Source organism: Eubalaena glacialis, chromosome 11, assembly GCF_028564815.1.
Source record: "Eubalaena glacialis isolate mEubGla1 chromosome 11, mEubGla1.1.hap2.+ XY, whole genome shotgun sequence".
NCBI classification, from domain to species: domain Eukaryota; kingdom Metazoa; phylum Chordata; class Mammalia; order Artiodactyla; family Balaenidae; genus Eubalaena; species Eubalaena glacialis.
Window position 1 is genome coordinate 31,123,450 of NC_083726.1, and position 20,324 is coordinate 31,143,773.

Below are 20,324 nucleotides of genomic sequence, written 5' to 3' on the forward strand. Positions count from 1 at the left end.
TGAGGCTGAAGTCTGTGGAGATCAGGATTTCTCAGAGGGGCACTGTTGACATTTTGCACCCTAACATTCATTGTCACCTTGGCAACCAAGAGTATCTCCAGAGGTAGCCAGGTATCCTATGAGGGGGCGGCAAAATTGCCTGCAGTTGAGAATCACTGATGTAGATAAGAAAGGATTTAGGCAATATTCTTGTCAGTATTGAGCCAAATTATTTTTTAAACTTTTATTTATTAAATAAGTGGTACATGTTTTGCTGTTGAAAATTTAGGGGGGGAAATGACAATTCAGAGGAAATCATATTTACTGAAAATCCCACTTTTTAGAGAGTATCATTTTGATATATATCCTCTGAGATTTTTTTAATGTTTTTGTGTATGTGTCTGTGGTGCTCATGTATATGTATGTGTGCACAAGTGGGTAGGTGTGAGGATGTGTAAGTGTGTGTGTCTTTTCATCTGGAAAGGGAGGTGATACCACGTTTAGCAACATGCAGTTAAATTCTTTACTGCTTGGTTTATCCAACTGTCATTATAGAATACTGGGAATTGGTGTTCTAGACTTGAGTGCGTTAGCAGATGATTAAAAACTTTTTACTTTTAACATTTTTTCCCAAGACTATAAGAAAACTGAAGAAAAATATTTTCAGTGGGAGTAGGTTCTTTTTACTAACGGGATCTGGGCAAATCTTGGAATTCAGACTGCTTCATTTGTAGGATATAGTGACAGGCCCTTTTTCATATTTGCTTAAGGAGATAACTGGTATTAGATCCAACTGAGAAGATAATCTAGAGTTGTTGGTGTCTTAAGGCCCTTAAAGAGACTCAAAATCTACCAGAAGGTGTTAATAAACCATATAAAGGTATTTTTGCTCCATGGTAAAAGTTATTTAGTGTTTGCACTTTTTTAAAAAACACTTATTAGTATATTTCATGTATCTTTTCATCATGTTATGTTTAACACTAAGAAGTGGATACTTGCTTAAAAGGAAATCCATTAGTTGTTAATCTATAGTCATAGAAATCCAAATTATCAAAATTTCTTACTAGAACTGTTTAGTGTGAAAATAAGCACTATAACCCACATAAATCTATAGTCACTGTATACGACTAGTGGTTCTCAAACTCTTTGGTCTCAGAACCCTTTTACACTCTCTAAGTATTGAGAACTCCAAAGAGGTTTTGATTATGTGAGTTATATCTGTAGGTATTTACTGTATTATAAATTAAAACTGAGAAATTTAAAAATATTTATCAGTGCATTTAAAAATAATAAATATTATAATATATAATTATAATTACTATAATTAATTATTAATGAAGTTTGAAATGAAATAATGAAAAGTAGTGGTGTTTGTAACGTCATTGTATCTCATTGAGGTCTGGCTTAATTGAAGATAACTGGATTCTCATCTGTTTCTGCATTCATTTTGTTGTATTTAGCACATGTAATGTAGTCTTTGGAAAGTTTCACTATACATTCATGAAATATGAGGCAAAATAGCATCTTAGTGTTATTCTAAAAATAGTTTTGACCTCGAGGATCCCCCTGGAGTTCCTAAACAGCACTTTGAGAACCGCTTTTTTATGCTATTAATATATACACTTGATATACCACCCAAGAATCACGTAGGGGATTTTAGAATGGCATATTTGCCCTGTGGTAGAGAGCATAGGCTGAATTTAGGTGGTGTGTACCTCTCAGGCAAATATATTTACAAGGGAGCACCTTTAGTAAAAATCGATTTTTATTATTGTATTTACACTTGGACTTTACTGAAAACATTATTAAAATACTTTTTTTTTTTCCATGTATAATTGGTAAACTACAGTCCTTTCCTAACTTTGATTTTGAGATTACTTTCTTTTTTCCCTGCAGCTCCCTTAAAAATTTGTAATGGTCATCAGTAGGAAAAAGATTCAGTTTCTAGAAATACTTTAATACTGTCTATTTAAAGATCATTCTAACTTTATCTGTGTAATATAAAGTAGAACTATATATGAAATGAAATATGTCACTAACTTGTTTCACACTCTCTTTTGAAATATTCAGTAGTTTAGTTATAAATACATATGCATGTGAGATTTAAAGCTGAAAATTAAATAATTGTCTCACAGTTCCTTTCCCTTAACCTCTGTTGCATTGTCTTTAAACTTTTTTGGTTATTTAGCCTATAAAGAAAAGATATGAGCACATGTCTCCAAATGATGCATTTATGCATTTATGAATTATATATATTTAAAGTTATTTATACTGTGAGCATTTTAAAACATATACACAAATAGAAATTAAAGATTAAAAAGGTGAACGTTTAAATTTTTGATTTTTAGTAGCCTTAAAACATCCTTATTGGGCTTCCCTGGTGGCGCAGTGGGTGAGAATCTACCCGCCAATGCAGGCGACACGGGTTCGAGCCCTGGTCTGGGAAGATCCCACATGCCGAGGAGCAACTAGGCCCGTGAGCCCCAACTACTGAGCCTGCGCGTCTGGAGCCTGTGCCCCGCAACAAAAGAGGCCGCAACAGTGAAAGGCCCGCGCACTGTGATGAAGAGTGGCCCCCGCTTGCCGCAACTAGAGAAAGCCCTTGCACAGAAACGAAGACCCAACACAGCCATAAATAAATAAATAAATAAAATTTTTTAAAAACCATCATTATTAATAGCATGATTGAATATACATTATTATATTTTATAATCTTGATTTAGCCTGATTTGGGTCTAAGTGTGTTTTGTTTCAGAACTTGGTTTTAATATCTCTCATAGCTGGAAAAAACTCAACATTAGATAAATCCAAGTGGAAGATTTTAGTGTACTCACTAAATCATGATACTTATTTTCACTTCCATCCACCAGTTATGTAAAAGTTTTTCTTGAAATATGACCGGTAAATTTCATCTTCTGATATGAGTCTGTCATTCTTGCACACTATTAAAAAGTATTGCTTTTTTTTTTCAATCTGCAGCAAGGGAATCCCCTGCCATCACTTGATTTTAATTTAATTTAATATATTTTTAATTGTATTTTGTTTTATTTTTTGACCATATGGTGCAAGCATGTGGGATCTTAGTTCCCTGACCAGGGATCAGACCCGCACCCCCTGCAGTGAAAGTGCAGAGTCTTAACCACTGAACCACAAAGGAAGTCCCAAGTATTGCATTTTTATATTTTTAACCAGTAAGACCACTGTAGTGCTTTATTTGGAAGATAATATTTTAGCACTGCCTCAAGGTTGGTGAAAGTGGTCAATATAGTATTTCAACCTTCATCTGTTCTTGAGTTCAGACTTGCTTTATGTAATTCAGAGAGCAAATCTCTGATATTCTGGGCAGGGGGAGAGGTAGGGGGAAGCTGTCTTTACAGCTTCTACTATTTAAAATAATGTAAACCATAGATTCACTTAACTGGTTATTGTATGCAATGATACATAGTTATTTCTTCAGCTTGAAAATAAATAGAAGTTTTAGTATTTGGATGGCGGGGCCAGCACTCTCAGTAGATCATCTAGCCATCTCCTTTGGAGAACATGCTTTATACCCATTGGTGGCTGAATCCTGCTGATCTTCACAGGGATATTTTTTGTGATTGCTCACATCATGCCCATTGGATGAGGATGGTGATTGTTCCATTTCACGCAAATTGATTTTTCTCCAGCTTCTGTCTTCTCTCCCTTTATCTGTCCCACATACCTCTCCCTGATTCATCTTTATTCAGCACCCTTGCACCTCAAGTCTTCTCTTCAGTTCATGCTCACTATTCTGGAATATGCTTTAATCATTTCTAGTGTCATTGGTTTACTCATTATTTTCTTGTGAATAATCCATTTCCTGTTCTGCATTTCCTAAGAGAACCATTGACTTTCAGAGATTTTAGCTCAACGCTCAGTAAGAAAGAACTTTACATAGGAACAAAGAAGAACATACTCCTTCATGTGAATTTAAAACTAACCAAAGTAAGCTATCAAAAAACAGTTCACCTTTACTACATGTATATCCTTTTCTGTTTTGTTCTGTTTCATTTTTCAAAATTCTGGTCATGAGCCACTGAATTGATTTTATTTTATTTTATTTATTTATTTTAAAAACAACTTTATTGGAGTATAATTGCTTTAGAGTGGTGTGTTAGTTTCTGCTTTATAACAAAGTGAATCAGCTATACATATACTGTATCCCCATATCTCCTCCCTCTTGCATTTCCCTCCCACCCTCCCTATCCCACCCCCCCAGGTGGTCACGAAGCACCGAGCTGATCTCCCTGTGCTATGTGGCTGCTTCCCACTAGCTATCTGTTTTACATTTCGTAGTGTATATATGTCCATGCCACTCTCTCACTTCGTCCCAGCTTACCCTTCCCCCTCCCCGTGTCCTCAAGTCCATTCTCTACGTCTGCGTCTTTATTCCTGTCCTGCCCCTGGGGTCTTCAGAACCATTTTTTTTCCTTCTTTTTTAGATTCCATATATATGTGTTAGCATACGGTATTTGTTTTTCTCTTTCTGACTTACTTCACTCTGTATGACAGACTCTAGGTCCATCCACCTCACTACAAATAACTCAATTTTACTTCTTTTTATGGCTGAGTAATATTCCATTGTATATATGTGCCACATCTTTATTCATTCATCTGTTGATGGACACTTAGGTTGCTTCCATGTCCTGGCTATTGTAAATAGAGCTGCAATGAACATTGTGGTACATGACTCTTTTGAATTATGGTTTTCTCAGGATACATGCCCAGTAGTGACATTGCTGGGTCGTATGGTAGTTCTATTTTTAGTTTTTTAAGGAACGTCCTTACTGTTCTCCATAGTGGCTGTATCAGTTTATATTTCCACCAGCAGTGTAAGAGGATTCCCTTTTGTCCACACCCTCTCCAGCATTTATTGTTTGTAGATTTTTTGATGATGGCCATTCTGACTGGTGTGAGGTGATACCTCATTGTAGTTTTGATTTTCATTTCTCTAATGATTACTGATGTTGAGCATCCTTTCATGTGTTTGTTGGCAATCTGTGTATCTTCTTTGGAGAAATGTCTATTTAGGTCTTCTGCCCATTTGTGGATAGGGTTGTTTGTTTTTTTGATATTGAGCTGCATGAGATGCTTATAAACTTTGGAGATTAATCCTTTGTCAGTTGCTTCATTTGCAAATATTTTCTCCGATTCTGAGGGTTGTCTTTTCGTCTTGTTTATGGTTTCCTTTGCTGTGCAAAAACTTTTAAGTTTCATTAGGTCCCATTTGTTTATTTTTGTTTTTATTTCCATTTCTCTAGGAGGTGGGTCAAAAAGGATCTTGCTGTGATTTATGTCAGAGTGTTCTGCCTATGTTTTCCTCTAAGAGTTTTATGGTGTCTGGCCTTACATGTAGGTCTTTAATCCATTTTGAGTTTATTTTTGGTTATGGTGTTAGGGAGTGTTCTAATTTCATTCTTTTACATGTAGCTGTCCAGTTTTCCCAGCACCACTTATTGAAGAAGCTGTCTTCTCTCCATTGTATATTCTTGCCTCCTTTGTCAAAGATAAGGTGACCATATGTGTGTGGGTTTATCTCTGGGCTTTCTATCCTGTTCCATTGATCTATATTTCTGTCTTTGTGCCAGTACCATCCTGTCTTGATTACTGTAGCTTTGTAGTATAGTCTGAAGTCAGGGAGCCTGATTCCTCCAGCTCCGTTTTTCTTTCTCAAGGTTGCTTTGGCTATTCGGGGTCTTTTGTGTTTCCATACAAATTGTGAAATTTTTTGTTCTATTTCTGTGAAAAATGCCATTGGTAGTTTGATAGGGATTGCATTGAATCTGTAGATTGCTTTGGGTAGTATAATCATTTTCACAATGTTGATTCTTCCAACCCAAGAACATGGTATATCTCTCCATCTGTTTGTATCATCTTTAATTTCTTTCATCAGTATCTTATGGTTTTCTGCATACAGGTCTTTTGTCTCCTTAGGTAGGTTTATTCCTAGGTATTTATTCTTTTGGTTGCAATGGTAAATGGGAGTGTTTCCTTAATTTCTCTTTCAGATTTTTCATCATTAGTGAATAGGAATGCAAGAGATTTCTGTGCATTAATTTTGTATCCTGCTACTTTACCAAATGCATTGATTAGCTCTAGTAGTTTTCTGGTAGCATCTTTAGGATTCTCTGTGTATAGTATCATGTCATCTGCAAACAGTGACAGCTTAACTTCTTCTTTTCCGATTTGGATTCCTTTTATTTCTTTTTCTTCTCTGATTGCTGTGGCTAGAACTTCCAAAACTATGTTGAATAATAGTGGTGAGAGTGGACATCCTTTTCTTGTTCCTGATGTTAGAGGAAATGGTTTCAGTTTTTCACCATTGAGAACAATGTTGGCTGTGGGTTTGTCATATACGGCCTTTATTATGATGCGGTAAGTTCCCTCTGTCCCTACTTTCTGGAGGGTTTTTATCATAAATGGGTGTTGAATTTTGTTGAAAGCTTTTTCTGCATCTATTGAGATGATCATATGGTTTTTCTCCTTCAGTTTGTTAATATGGTTTATCACATTGATTTGTATATATTGAAGAATCCTTGCATTCCTGGGATAAACCCCACGTGATCATGGTGTATGATCCTTCTAATGTGCTGTTGGATTCTGTTTGCTAGTATTTTGTTGAGGATTTTTGCATCTATGTTCATCAGTGATATTGGCCTATAGTTTTTTTTCTTTGTGACATCTTTGTCTGGTTTTGGTATCAGGGTGATGGTGGCCTTGTAGAATGAGTTTGGGAGCGTTCCTCTCTCTGCTATATTTTGGAAGAGTTTGAGAAGGATAGGTGTTAACTCTTCTCTAAATGTTTGAAAGAATTCGCCTGTGAAGCCATCTGGTCCTGGGCTTTTGTTTGTTGGAAGATTTTTAATCACAGTGTCAATTTCAGTGCTTGTGATTGGTCTGTTTATATTTTCTATTTCTTCCTGGTTCAGTCTTGGAAGGTTGTGCTTTTGTAAGAATTTGTGCATTTCTTCCAGGTTGTCCATTTTATTGGCATAGGGTTGCTTGTAATAATCTCTCATGATCCTTTGTATTTCTGCAGTGTCAGTTGTTACCTCTCCTTTTTCATTTCTAATTCTATTGAGTTGAGTCTTCTCCCTTTTTTTCTTGATGAGTCTGGCTAATGGTTTATCAATTTTGTTTATCTTGTCAAAGAACCAGCTGTTAGTTTTATTGATCTTTGCTATTGTTTCCTTCATTTATTTTTCATTTATTTCTTATCTGATCTTTATGATTTCTTTCCTTCTTCTAACTTAGGGGCGTTTCTGTTCTTCTTTCTCTAATTGCTTTAGGTGTAAGGTTAGGTTGTTTATTTGAGATGTTACTTGTTTCTTGAGGTAGGATTGTATTGCTATAAACTTCCCTCTTTGAACTGCTTTTGCTGCATCCCATAGGTTTTGGGTCGTCGTGTTTTCATTGTCATTTTTTTCTAGGTATTTTTTGATTTCCGCTTTGATTTCTTCAGTGATCTCTTGGTTATTTAGCAGTGTATTGTTTAGCCTCCATGTGTTTGTATTTTTTGCAGATTTTTTTCCTGTAATTGATATCTAGTCTCATAGCGTTGTGGTCGGAAAAGATACTTTATACGATTTCTGTTTTCTTAAATTTACCTTGATTTGTGACCCAAGAGATGATCTATCCTGGAGAATGTTCCATGAGCACTTGAGAAGAAAGTGTATTCTGTTGTTTTTGGATGGAATGTCCTATAAATATCAATTAAGTCCATCTTGTTTAATGTATCATTTAAAGCTTGTGTTTCCTTTTGTAATTCATTTTGGATGATCTGTCCATTGGTGAAAGTGGGGTGTTGAAGTCCTCTACTACGACTGTGTTACTGTCAATTTCCCCTTTTATGGCTGTTAGCATTTGCCTTATGTATTGAGCTGCTCCTATGTTTGGTGCATAAATATTTACAATTGTTATATCATTCTCTTGGATTGATCCTTTGATCATTATGTAGTGTCCTTCTTTGTCTCTTGTAATAGTCTATTTTAAAGTCTATTTTGTTTGATATGAGAATTACTACTCCAGCTTTCTTTAATTTCCATTTGCATGGAATATCTTTTTCCATCCCCTCACTTTCACTCTGTATGTGTCCCTATGTCTGAAGTGGGCCTCTTGTAGACAGCATATACATGGGTCTTGTTTTTGTATCCATTCAGCCAGTCTGTGTCTTTTGGTGGGAGCATTTAATCCATTTACATTTAAGGTAGTTATCGATATGTATGTTCCTATTACCATTTTCTTAGTTGTTTTGGGTTTATTATTGTAGGTCTTTTCCTTCTCTTGTGTTTCCTTCCTAGAGAAGTTCCTTTAGCATTTGTTGTAAAGCTGGTTTGGTGGTGCTGAATTCTCTTAGCTTTTGCTTGTCTGGAAAGGTTTTAATTTCTCCATCCCATCTGAATGAGATCCTTGCTGGGTAGAGTAATCCTGGTTGTAGGTTTTTCCCTTTCATCCCTTTAAATATGTCCTGCCACTCCTTTCTGGCTTGCAGAGTTTCTGCTGAAAGATCAGTTGTTAACCTTATGGGGATTCCTTTGTATGTTAATGTTTGTTTTTCCCTTGCTGCTTTTAATATTTTTTCTTTCTATTTAATTTTTGATAGTTTGATTAATATGTGTCTTGGCATGTTTCTCCTTGGATTTATCCTGTATGGGACTCTCTGCACTTCCTGGACTTGATTGACTATTTCCTTTCCCACATTAGGGAAGTTTTCAGCTATAATCTTTTCAAATATTTTCTCATTCCCTTTCTTTTTTCTCTTTTTCTTCTGGTACCCCTATAATTCGAATGTTGGTGCGTTTAATGTTGTCCCAGAGGTCTCTGAGACTGTCCTCAATTCTTTTCATTCTTTTTTCTTTTTTCTGCTCTGTAGCAGTTATTTCCACTATTTTATCTTACAGGTCACTTATCCGTTCTTCTGCATCAGTTATTCTGCTATTGATTCCTTCTAGAGAATTTTTAATTTCATTTATTGTGTTGTTCATCATTGTTTGTTTGCTCTTTCGTTCTTCTAGGTCCTTGTTAAACGTTTCTTTTATTTTCTCCATTCTATTTCCAAGATTTTGGATCATTTTTACTATCATTACTCTGAACTCCTTTTCAGGTAGACTGCTTATTTCCTGTTCATTTGTTTGGTCTGTTGGATTTTTACCTTGCTCCCTCATCTGCTGTGTGTTTCTCTGTCTTCTCATTTTGCTTAACTTACTGTATTTGGGGTCTCCTTTTCACAGGCTGCAGGTTCATACTTCCCATTGTTTTTGGTGTCTGCCCCCAGTGGCTAAGATTGGTTCAGTGGGTTGTGTAGGCTTCCTGGTGGAGGGGACTGGTGCCTGTGTTTTGGTGGATGAGGCTGGATCTTGTCTTTCTGGTGGGCAGGACTGCATCCAGTGGTGTGTTTTGGGGTGTCTGTGACCTTACTGTGATATTAGGCAGCCTGTCTGCTGATGGATGGGGCTGTGTTCCTGTCTTGCTCGTTGTTTGGCATAGGATGTCCAGCACTGTAGTTTGCTGCTCGTTGAGTGGAACTGGGTCTTAGAGTTGAGATCGAGCTCTCTGGGAGAGCTTTCGCTGTTTGACGTTAGGTGGAGCCGGGAGGTCTCTGGTGCACCAGTGTCCTGAACTTGGCTCTCCCACCTCAGTGGCTCAGGCCTGACACCAGGCCGGAGCACCAAGACCCTGTCAGCCACACGGCTCAGAAGAAAAGGGAGAAAAAAAGAAAGAAAGAGAAAAATAAAATAAAGTTATTAAAATTAAAAAAAAATTATTAAAAGTACAAAAAGAATTAAAAAGTAATAAAAAAAAGAAGAGAGCAACCAAACCAAAAAACAAATCCACCAATGATAACAAGCGCTAAAAACTATCCTAAAAAAACAAAAACGGACAGACAGAACCCTAGGACAAATGGTTAAATCAAAGCTATACAGACAAAATCACACAAAGTCCACCTCCTCAATTTTGGGATGATTCATTGTCTATTCAGGTATTCCACAGATGCAGGGTACATCAAGTTGATTGTGGAGATTTAATCGGCTGCTCCTGAGGCTCCTGGAAGCGATTTCCCTTTCTCCTCTTTGTTCGCACAGCTCCTGGGGTTCAGCTTTGGATTTGGCCCCCCCTCTGCGTGTAGGTCCCCGGAGGACGTCTGTTCCCCGCCCAGACAGGACGGGTTTAAAGTAGCAGCTCATTAGGGGGCTCTGGCACACTCAGGCTGTGAGGAGGGAAGGGTACGGAATGCGGAATGCGGGGTGAGCCTGCGGCAGCAGCGGCTGGCATGACGTTGCAACAGCCTGAGATGCGCGTGTGTTCTCCCGGGGAAGTTGTCCCTGGATCACGGGACCCTGGCAGTGGCGGGCTGCACAGGCTCCTGGGAGGGGCGGTGTGGATAGTGACCTGTGCTTGCACACAGGCTTCTTGGTGGCTGCAGCAGCAGCCTTAGCGTCTCATGCCTGTCTCTGGGGTCCGCGTTGATAGCCGCGGCTCGCGCCCGTCTCTGGAGCTCGTTTAGGCGGTGCTCTGAATCCCCTCTCCTCGCGCATCCGGAAACAATGGTCTCTCGCCTCTTGAGCAGGTCTGGACTTTTTCCCGGACTCCCTCCCGGCTAGCTGTGGCGCACTAGCCCCCTTCAGGCTGTGTTTACGCCGCCAACCCCAGTCCTCTCCCTGGGGTCTGACCTCCGAAGCCCGAGCCTCAGCTCCCAGCCCCCGCCCGCCCCGGCGGGTGAGCAGACAAGCCTCTCGGGCTGGTGAGTGCTGCTCGGCACCGAGCCTCTGTGCGGGAATCTCTCCGCTTTGCCCTCCGCACCCCTGTGGCTGCGCTCTCCTCCGTGGCTCCGAAGCTTCCCCCCCGCTTCCCCGCTACCCCATCTCCACCAGTGAAGGGGCTTCCTAGTGTGTGGAAACCTTTCCTCCTTCACAGCTCCCTCCCCGAGGTGCAGGTCCCGTCCCTATTCTTTTGTCTCTGTATTTTCTTTTTTTGTTTTGCCCTACCCAGGTATGTGGGGAGTTTTCTGCCTTTTGAGAGGTCTGAGATCTTCTGCCAGCATTCAGTAGGTGTTTTGTAGGAGTTGTTCCACACGTAGATGTATTTCCTATATATTTGTGGGGAGGAATGTGATCTCCGTGTCCTACTCCTCCGCCATCTTGAAGGTCTGAATTGATTTTAGACTCACAAATAGATTACAGCCCAAAGTTCAAAAAGCACCGTCCTTGTTCTTTCTTCACCATTACTGGCCCTACAGTTTTGAGGTTTCTTTTGTCTCCGCCTCTGTCTTTTTCTAAAGTCTTTTTTGCCATAGAGCCTCTGTGCTGACTTTAATTTCTCCCTGAAATCCTCTTCCCTTAAATCTATATGGCTAGTTCCCTCATATCATTTGGCTCCTAGCTCAAATGTCATGGACACCTCAGAGGGGCCTTCTCTGTTCACCCAACCACAGTTAGCCCTCTTTTTTCATTTGCTAGCACATCACCATATTTTATTTTCTTCATGGCACTTACGATATCTGAAGTTAATTATTTGTGTTTTATTATCTGATTTTTTCATATCCCATTCACACCTACCAGTCTGAGTATAGGTTCCCTGAGGAGAAAGAGCTTATATGTCTTATTCATTCTTACACCCTTAGCTTTGAAAATAGTGTTGGCACCTAAAGTAGGTGCTCAAATAGTTGAATGAATGAGTAGCACTTTGCTTAAATTTTTATGTTATGAAAGTCAAGCTTTTATCATACTCCAGTGAAACTGATATGGTAAATAAGCATGGTTCATGGGTAAACACATAATACTTAACTTTCCATGTACGACTTGCCTACTATATGTAGTAATAGCATTAACTATTGGTTGAGTATGAAGGATGTCTCAGCCACTGTTCTACCTTCTTTACAAGTGTCTTCGCATTTAATTCTCTCAACAACTCTGCCGTAAGTGGTGGTCTCCTAATTTGACAGATGAAGAAACTGAGTCTCAAAAATAAGTAACTTGCCTTAGGGTCGAGAGTTAATCTTCCCCAGTGTCCTCACTCTTAACAGGTACCCTAGACTGCCTCCCTACCATAAAGATGAGAATCCTCAGAGGCAGGGAACTTGAAATTAACAGAGTAATCATCATCATCATTATGGAATGCTTTGAATCAATAAAGTGTTTAGAGCTGTAAGCGAAGTTAACGGGGCATATAAACATTATAATTACATATCTGTTGCCATCAATTCAGAATCTTTTTTGATAAGCATCTTCTTTCTTTCCAAATAGTTTGTGGAGACGTTTCTGTTGGAGAGGAAGAAGGTGAAGGTGAAACTGGTTGGATTGAAGGAGCTGCGATCCTCTTGTCAGTAGTGTGTGTAGTATTAGTAACAGCTTTCAATGACTGGAGTAAGGAAAAACAGTTTAGAGGTTTGCAGAGTCGAATTGAACAAGAACAGAAGTTCACAGTCATCAGGGGTGGTCAGGTCATTCAGATACCTGTAGCTGACATTACAGTTGGAGATATTGCTCAAGTGAAATATGGTAAGTAAAAAAGGGCAGTGCATCTTACACATGATGTGATGGTATTGTAATCTTGTTCACAGTTTAGCGTACCTTTATTTTGTTTTAGGTGATCTTCTTCCCGCTGATGGCATACTTATTCAAGGCAATGATCTTAAAATTGATGAAAGCTCGTTGACTGGTGAATCTGATCATGTTAAGAAGTCTTTAGATAAGGATCCCTTACTTTTATCAGGTATGAATTTCTTTTATAACTGAACTTTTTCCTCCTCCTCAACTATATACCACTGTCAGCAAACAGTTCCCCGAAGAGCCAGTAATGTGAAGAGGATTCTGTATTTTATGTTAGCTTCTACCCTTATAAATCTTAGAGACTTTCTTTTGTAAGTCAGCAGAGACATTAGAGATCTTTAAATCCAGAACTGTATTTTACAAATGAGGAACCCAAGTCCAAAAAAATGAAGAGATTTGAGAGTCGGTGTTAGTTAATGTTAGTATAATGATAAAACTAAAGTATAAGCCTAATGATCTCTGTTAAATTGATCTGTTTTACATTTATTCTTAAGGGCTATTGTAATATAAAATTAAAGAATGATTGTGTGTTTAAAACAAATTAATGAATTCTCTATGATGGTCTACAAAGGATAGGATTAAAAAAAAAAAAACAACTCATAAAATCCTTAAAGTTAACCTAATCTTGCTCCCTCATTTAACTACTGAGGAATGAGTCTGAGACATTAACTGTTTATCTAAGGTAATATGATTAATAATAAATAGGTCCAGGAGTAGTACCACATCTACTAGGCAGAACTGAATTTGCACACGGTTAAGACATGTTCTGAAAATCTAAGGCTTTGTGTAGGTGAGGGTACTGTCTGAAAAGGGGAGGTGGGTGTCTACTTAGGAGGCTTTTACAACAGCTTAATTGTTGATAGCTAGACCTAAGGTTAATTGGAAATGAAATGGAAGGGATGATGAAAAAAATTACAAGCTGCCTTCTAAGATGCTACATGAAAGGAAACCAGAGTACCACAACTTGTCTCCAAAATTACACCAGTTCCTTAACTTTTGATTTTCAGTTTCCTACTCTTAATTTTCTAGTGTTCTTTATAGAATTTACAAAATTGCTTGTAAGACATTTGGTTTAAATATATTTTTAGATTGAGTTATACTAGATTTGGAGTAAGAAAATGTTGCCTATTTGTCTTTAATTATTATTTTCAGATGTTAATGGAATGCTAACATTTCCTACATTGTAAGGAGATTCTGCTTATGTAAATATTTAATAACTTGGCAGCTATACTTTTTCACTTCTTCTCTGTGAACTTTATATTCTAATTGGTTGGACATGGTTTTACTGAAACCAAAGTCAAACCTGTGACAAGGGTCAGTTAAGTTAGAATCACAACTTCGGGGCACATACCTAAGTTTAACTATTACCTTTTTAAGATTTGTAAATATATGCCAAAAGGCTTATTGTAAAACGTCCCACCACTAAAAGAGTAATTTCATGTATATACATTTATAAACAGCATTATAAATACAGGGAAAGTTTCATTTTAATATAGACTTTTGTTTCTTTGAAAAAATCTTGGGATTTGTATACCTTCAATATCCTGCACTACTAAGAACATTCCTACTCTATTTGAATTTTTCTTTATATTGCTCTGCTTGAAATTCATTCCAAATAGAAATATCTTGGATATATAATGTATTTAAGTTTAATGTATACTTATTTTACTTATTCCTTGCCATACTTCTAAGAAACTGTGGTTAATGTTAGCCAAGTAAAATCTATGATTTTTCCAAAGGAGAGGGAAGCTAGCTGGTCATACCTAACTGCCATAGACTGACCAGGCCACAGTGTTCGGTGAACTGAGGTAGTCTCCTCTTGCCTTTTTGCCATACTTTGTATACTTTGTATACTTCATGGGCTTTGATGTACATCTAGCTTATTCACACAATGCTTAGCTCTTCAGAATGACATCCTTTAACGGAACCTTGGTCCTTTTCTGTTTTAACAGAGATGGCTGGTAAGTTTTTGTAGACTCAGGTTCCCGACACACCAAGTATACCAAGAGGAGTCTATAAATTTTCCATGTTTAAGAAAAGACTGAAATAACTTTCTGGAGTCCCTTATCACAGTACGGGTGGGAAAGTTTTTCTGCATTTATTTCCATCTTCCAAAAATGTACTGAAAACATGAAATGCATTTATTTTTAAATTTATTCTCATGATGCCATCTCTCACTGCTGTTCTTGGCTTTTTAAATTTAGATATTTAAAAGCAGTTATTCAGTTAGCGGTAGGGATATGACCAGAACAAAAACTGTTTACTTTGCCTGAGCATATTAGCTGCCAACATTTGATTACCTGTGGTAGAGAAGAACAGAACATAAAAAATTGAAATTTGCTGAAAGCTAGAATTGTTAAAAGAAACAAACTGTCTTTTACATTTAGTCCTTGCTCAGTAAATATTGTTTCACTGTCCTTAATTTAATTTCTTGTTTCCCTTGCATTTTTACTGGCAAAGAAGCTAATAATTAGTGAAACAGTCAGAATATAGATTTTTTAAAGCAAAAAAATCAAAGGCCTAAAAAATTCATATTGGATAAATTACTTAGTAATTAATAGCCAAATATAAATTCTTAGGTACTGGAGTAGGTACGTATGCTTTACGATCTTATTTTGCAAATAACAATTGAACATTGTTTTGGTACGCAGGATGGTATAGTACGTGCTACAGACCCTGCCCTCCAGGTGGTTGTAAACTAGGAGATCAAATAAATAAGTGATAACTATAAAGAAGACTTTATTGAGTATATTAAAAAGAGTTAAGTTTTGAAAGTTACTTAAAATCATAAAAATATTAGAGAGGTGGGAAGCCTTTTCATGAGTGAGGGAAAGATGCAGAGGTGTGGTCGTACAGGTTGGAGAGTTGTGAGCAACCTTAGTGACGTTATATCATAAGAAGAAGATTCCCTCTGTCCTCTGACAGAGCTGAATTGAATCTGCCTTGTCACTTAATAGTTGTGTGACCTTGGGCAAGTTTCTAGGAAATAAGAATACTAATGCCTGCTGCTTGCAAGACTGTTGTGAGGGACAGAGTCAGAATGCAGTCAGTGTTCCCATCTCTGCTCCCCAGCTTTTTGTAATGGAGTTTTATGTTAGGCTAATGGATGAAAAAGTTCAGAGTGTTGTTTGGTCTCCATATGAAGACTTTGAACTTTATCCAGTAGGCAGTGAGGGTCAGAAGTTTTGGAGCCATGAGAGGCTTATGATTAATTCACATCTTAGGAAGGGTAAACTTATTTCAGGGTGAACTGGAAAGACAGAAACTAGCTAGGCAGCTGTTGCAGTGATCTAGGTGGGCTGGCATGAAAACCTGGGTTAGGGAGAGGTGGTGGGGTTGGCTTGGGAATATGTCAGTTGTTGCTGTGTGATCCTTTTTGTTGTAAGCACATTTCTTTATAAGTGAATTGTCCCTAATAATAATAATACAGTTATAATTTAAATATTGAACATTCATTGAACCCCTAAAATTTCAGGCAATGTGCCAAACACTTCACACTTACAGACTTAATTTGTGTCTCATTTTTACAAAGTATAGGTACTGCTATCCACGTTTATGGGCTAGTAATTGAGATGTTACAGTTTGCCCAGTATCACATGATAAATGAGTGGTAGAGTGAGCTTTGAACTCAGATGACTTATAACAGACTTAAAACCTTAAGCACAAGAATTTAGGTTTTATTTAATGTCTTGTTGAATTTTAAAAACACATTTTCTGTTGTCGTAGGTACTCATGTAATGGAAGGCTCTGGAAGAATGGTAGTTACTGCTGTGGGTATAAATTCTCAAACTGGAATTATCTTTACCTTACTTGGAGCTGGAGGTGAAGAGGAAGAGAAGAAAGATGAGAAGAAAAAGGAAAAGAAAAGTAAGGATAGCAATATGCTATAAGAATTGGCATTTGGAAATACGGCAGCTAGATTGTAAGAACTCATCCAAAAAATGCACTGTTTCATAAGATTTTGAAATGAAGAGTTCTACAAAAAATTAGTTACCCAACATAGTACCTTCAAGTGGTAGAATTGATGGAGGGGGAATTTTTTTTTTAAGACTTAGTAGTCCGAGGAGGGCTTTATGAAGGAAGATATCAATCCTGCTTTACCATAGCCAGATGAATTCAGCATCTCCTTGAAGACTTTAAAATCTCCCTGTCATTTGACCAGCAAAATGAATTAAACTCCCACTTCCTTTGCTTATTTTTTTGCTACTTCAGCAGTAGCTTTCCTTGTCAACCATATCACTTTTTGGCCTCATTGAGCTTTTCATCTTTTTCAAGTTTTCTACTACTCACATTTCCCAGTCTGTACTTAATGTACTTGGTTTTTAGACATAAGATCAAGACTTCACTTTGACACCTCATGTGTTTGTCTTGTTATATTCAGCCCATCATTAGATATCAAGGTTTTAAATTTTTAATCTTGATCCATTGTATCTGCTGTCCCTCCAAGGGGATCTATTATCAGCAAACTTGATAACCATAGTTTATCCACAAGGATCTTATAAGAAGCTGTTATACATAGGGAAATAGCTCAGGATCACTTAGTTGGGGGGTATGTCCCCTTTTTAAAAAAGCCCTCCTCACCCTTTACTCAAGAGTTTTTCCCTTTAGGGCAACAGCACTTTACTGTGGTTTAACTGCTTAGATTTATTTAATTTTACTTGGGCTAGTAAGCCCATATTTCTCTCACACACGTAAGTATTTTGAGATCTTATAAAATAAATGCCTCACTAAAAGTCTTGGCTTGCTATATGTACAGCAGTGTTTTTAGTATTTAGGTGTTTTGGTTCGGTTTCTGGGTTTTGTCTTGAGCTGTGAAATCTTGATTTCAAAGAGAACTATGTTTGAAGAGCTCTGGCTGCTGACAAGGGAGGCAGGCCCCACACTGTAGATTTTTCCTGTCCCACTCTTCTCAGTAGCCCTCCACGTGCCGCCCTAAGGGGCCAATGTGTAGTGCTGATACCATTTCTGGACCGCTTTATATGCGTTATCTCAATAATCCTTAAAACCATACAGAAAAGACTATCTTTTTGCTGACAGGTAAACTGAGGCTTATGGAGGTTGCATAACTTGCTCCAGGTCAAAGATCTAATTAGTGGCAGATCAGACCCACTTGTCTGACTCAAAAGTGTGTGCTCTTCACCATATATTGTGTTGCATCCTAATTTACAGGAGACTAAAGTCAACAGACCCTATTAAAAAAAGAAAGGGAAGTTCACATCATGACCTTGTTCCTGTTGACCCTACAGTTTCTTTTCCAATAAGCACCTTTTTTTTCTAAGATATTATATACCTATTTTTATTAATCCAGTCAAGAGTATTCCCAGGAATTAACATCTAACTGACTGCTGTTTTTGATTCTTGGTGAGAGTGGGGGGTGGGGGGGTGGGCGGGGAATGGTAGACACCATTTTTCCATCTGTGGACTTCCAGCTCTTTTATCATTCCCTTAAATAAATTGATATTATATATTAATATAATCCAGGGTAATCTGTCTCAGTTGCCTTCATAATCTGGAATGTGAATGTTTGGTCTCTTTCCAAAGTTGGGCTCATTCAAAGTAGCTAGGTATTCTGTCTCACCTGTCTTGAGCATCTGTTCCTCCTTGACCATATTTGTTCCACATTTTCCAGTTTGAAGGTAGGTCTCCTTGATAGAGAAGTTGAAAGAATAGGCTGAGTGGTTCTCTTTCCTCTTCGTCATTTTTAATATTATACTCCCTACTCCAAACAATAGACCCATTCCCTCCTTGATTACTTTTTACGTTAGACATTCTCATCTTTCTGTTTCCTCCAAATCTAAATGAATTTGGGGATTACCTTAACTAGTAGTTTTACTGTCTTATTTTGTACCTTCATATTCTAGTTTTACTTGCTTGCCTCCCCTATCTTTTATACATACCAATTTGGTTCTCATTCCCATCAGAGTTCTCCTGTGTGCCTGTTGTCTTCCTATGACATTCCTTCCTCCCTCTACCCCTTCCCTTTTCCACATTCTTAGGCTTATATTTGTATTTAGTTTGAAAACCTCTTATACCATATTTGGGTGTATTGCAGCATAAAAAAGAGTAAAGTCTTATGGAGAAATCAACCAAGTATAGATGCCCCAAATTATTTTGGAGTGTCCCCCCATGGTTAAGACCTAGGGAGTGATTGAGCCAGAATGTCATTATGGGCCAAATGCTTTCTAATCTGTATACACACACACCCCCCATTGTGTAACAGTTCTGTTATAGAAATGTGAGCTACCTTTGCATAATTTAACATGGCTGTATTCATTTCTTTTGGAAAGCTTTAATTCCCATTTTGTTCCTACAGATAAGAAACAAGACGGAGCTATTGAGAATCGCAACAAAGGTAAATTCAGGAGGATAAAAGTACACTTAGCTTGTTCTCATTATATCCACAAATATATCTCTTGTGTACTGTATTCATCCAAAAGTAGGATGTATACGGAAAATTAACAATCTGTATTACTTGGGTGAATGTCTCTTTGGTCAATGCCTGACTTATGCTGCCTTTACAATGTTAATAAGACTTTAATTATGACCTGTGGTAGTAAGCTTAGAAAGGTCCAGATGTAGGTAACTTTAAACTTAAGCATTTCAGTATTTTATCATTGGTTACAATATGATTGCTAGCAAAAATGCATAAGAAACAAAATATAAAATGTAAATTTTTTTTGCAGCTATTTAATAGTCTGTAAACATATGTGCATTTCTCTATATGTGTGGTCCTACATAATGTTCTACATTATGGTCATAACTTATATGGGAGGGACTTACGGTGTTTGGAATGAGTCTCATTATCTAACACAACACACAGGAAGAAAACTGATTTGGTATTTAGCTCTTTCAGGACCCTGTATTTCTTCTTATGCCTCATCCCTATTTCCTAGCTCAACACTCTCAAATCTGGTAGAGTTTCAAAACCTAGTGTCACTAATTGTCTTATTTTCTCTGGGTAGGCACAGACATAGCTTTAGGAAGCTAATGTTTAGGAAGCTAAATGTTTAAATTTTTGTGTTTCTATAAGAAATTGATTTTTTTCCCCAAAAATTGCTTGAAAATGTTAACAGTTACGTGTGCCTTTAAAATGTAGTGAAGTTATATTTGCTCTTCGATGTAGCAAAAGCCCAGGATGGTGCAGCCATGGAAATGCAGCCTTTGAAGAGTGAAGAAGGTGGAGATGGTGATGAAAAAGACAAAAAGAAAGCAAATTTGCCAAAAAAGGAAAAATCTGTTTTACAAGGGAAACTAACAAAGCTGGCTGTTCAGATTGGCAAAGCAGGTATGATATATACGAGAAAATAAGATGTTTTGTTTTAAAATATGCTGCCTTTCTATTTAAAAATCATCTTTGACATACTTAAGACTGGAAATCATTGCTTTGTGAGTGGAAGAGGAATTAAAAATATTTTCAGTTTTATCTGCAATGTACCAGGCCTTTGAGTTACTGTAGATCCTCATAATATTTTGCAGCTTGGGAACTGTTATCCTCATTTTATGTAGAGGGAGTGTCCTCTGTCAACTAGCTGATAAATAAGTGGTCACGTTAGGATTAGCGCCTAAGGCTGCCCAATTCACAAGCCCACGCGCTCCTCTCTGAATTTCTGGGAGCAATAGAGAGAGGGCTTAGCAGTGAGGTTACTCCGTGAAGATTACCCAGCTATATTTTAATAAAAAGAAATTTCACCGCACATTTCCTTACCTTTTTTCTGACTATGGAAAAAAAATTAGGTGTGTGTTTTTCTAAAAGTTATAGTTAACTTAAATTGAATG

At 37.5% G+C, this 20,324-nt stretch overlaps 1 protein-coding gene across 2 annotated transcripts in view; it reads left to right on the forward strand.

Annotated features, from left to right (window-relative positions):
* ATP2B1 (ATPase plasma membrane Ca2+ transporting 1) overlaps positions 1–20,324 on the forward strand; it is a 136,630-nt gene that overhangs the window by 76,924 nt on the left and 39,382 nt on the right. For both annotated transcript variants that reach the window (XM_061205850.1, XM_061205851.1), the window contains exons 4-8: positions 12,243–12,497; positions 12,586–12,711; positions 16,275–16,415; positions 18,862–18,900; positions 19,672–19,833. In XM_061205850.1, the coding sequence (XP_061061833.1) occupies positions 12,243–12,497; positions 12,586–12,711; positions 16,275–16,415; positions 18,862–18,900; positions 19,672–19,833 (723 nt within the window). The remainder of the gene's footprint in view (positions 1–12,242; positions 12,498–12,585; positions 12,712–16,274; positions 16,416–18,861; positions 18,901–19,671; positions 19,834–20,324) is intronic.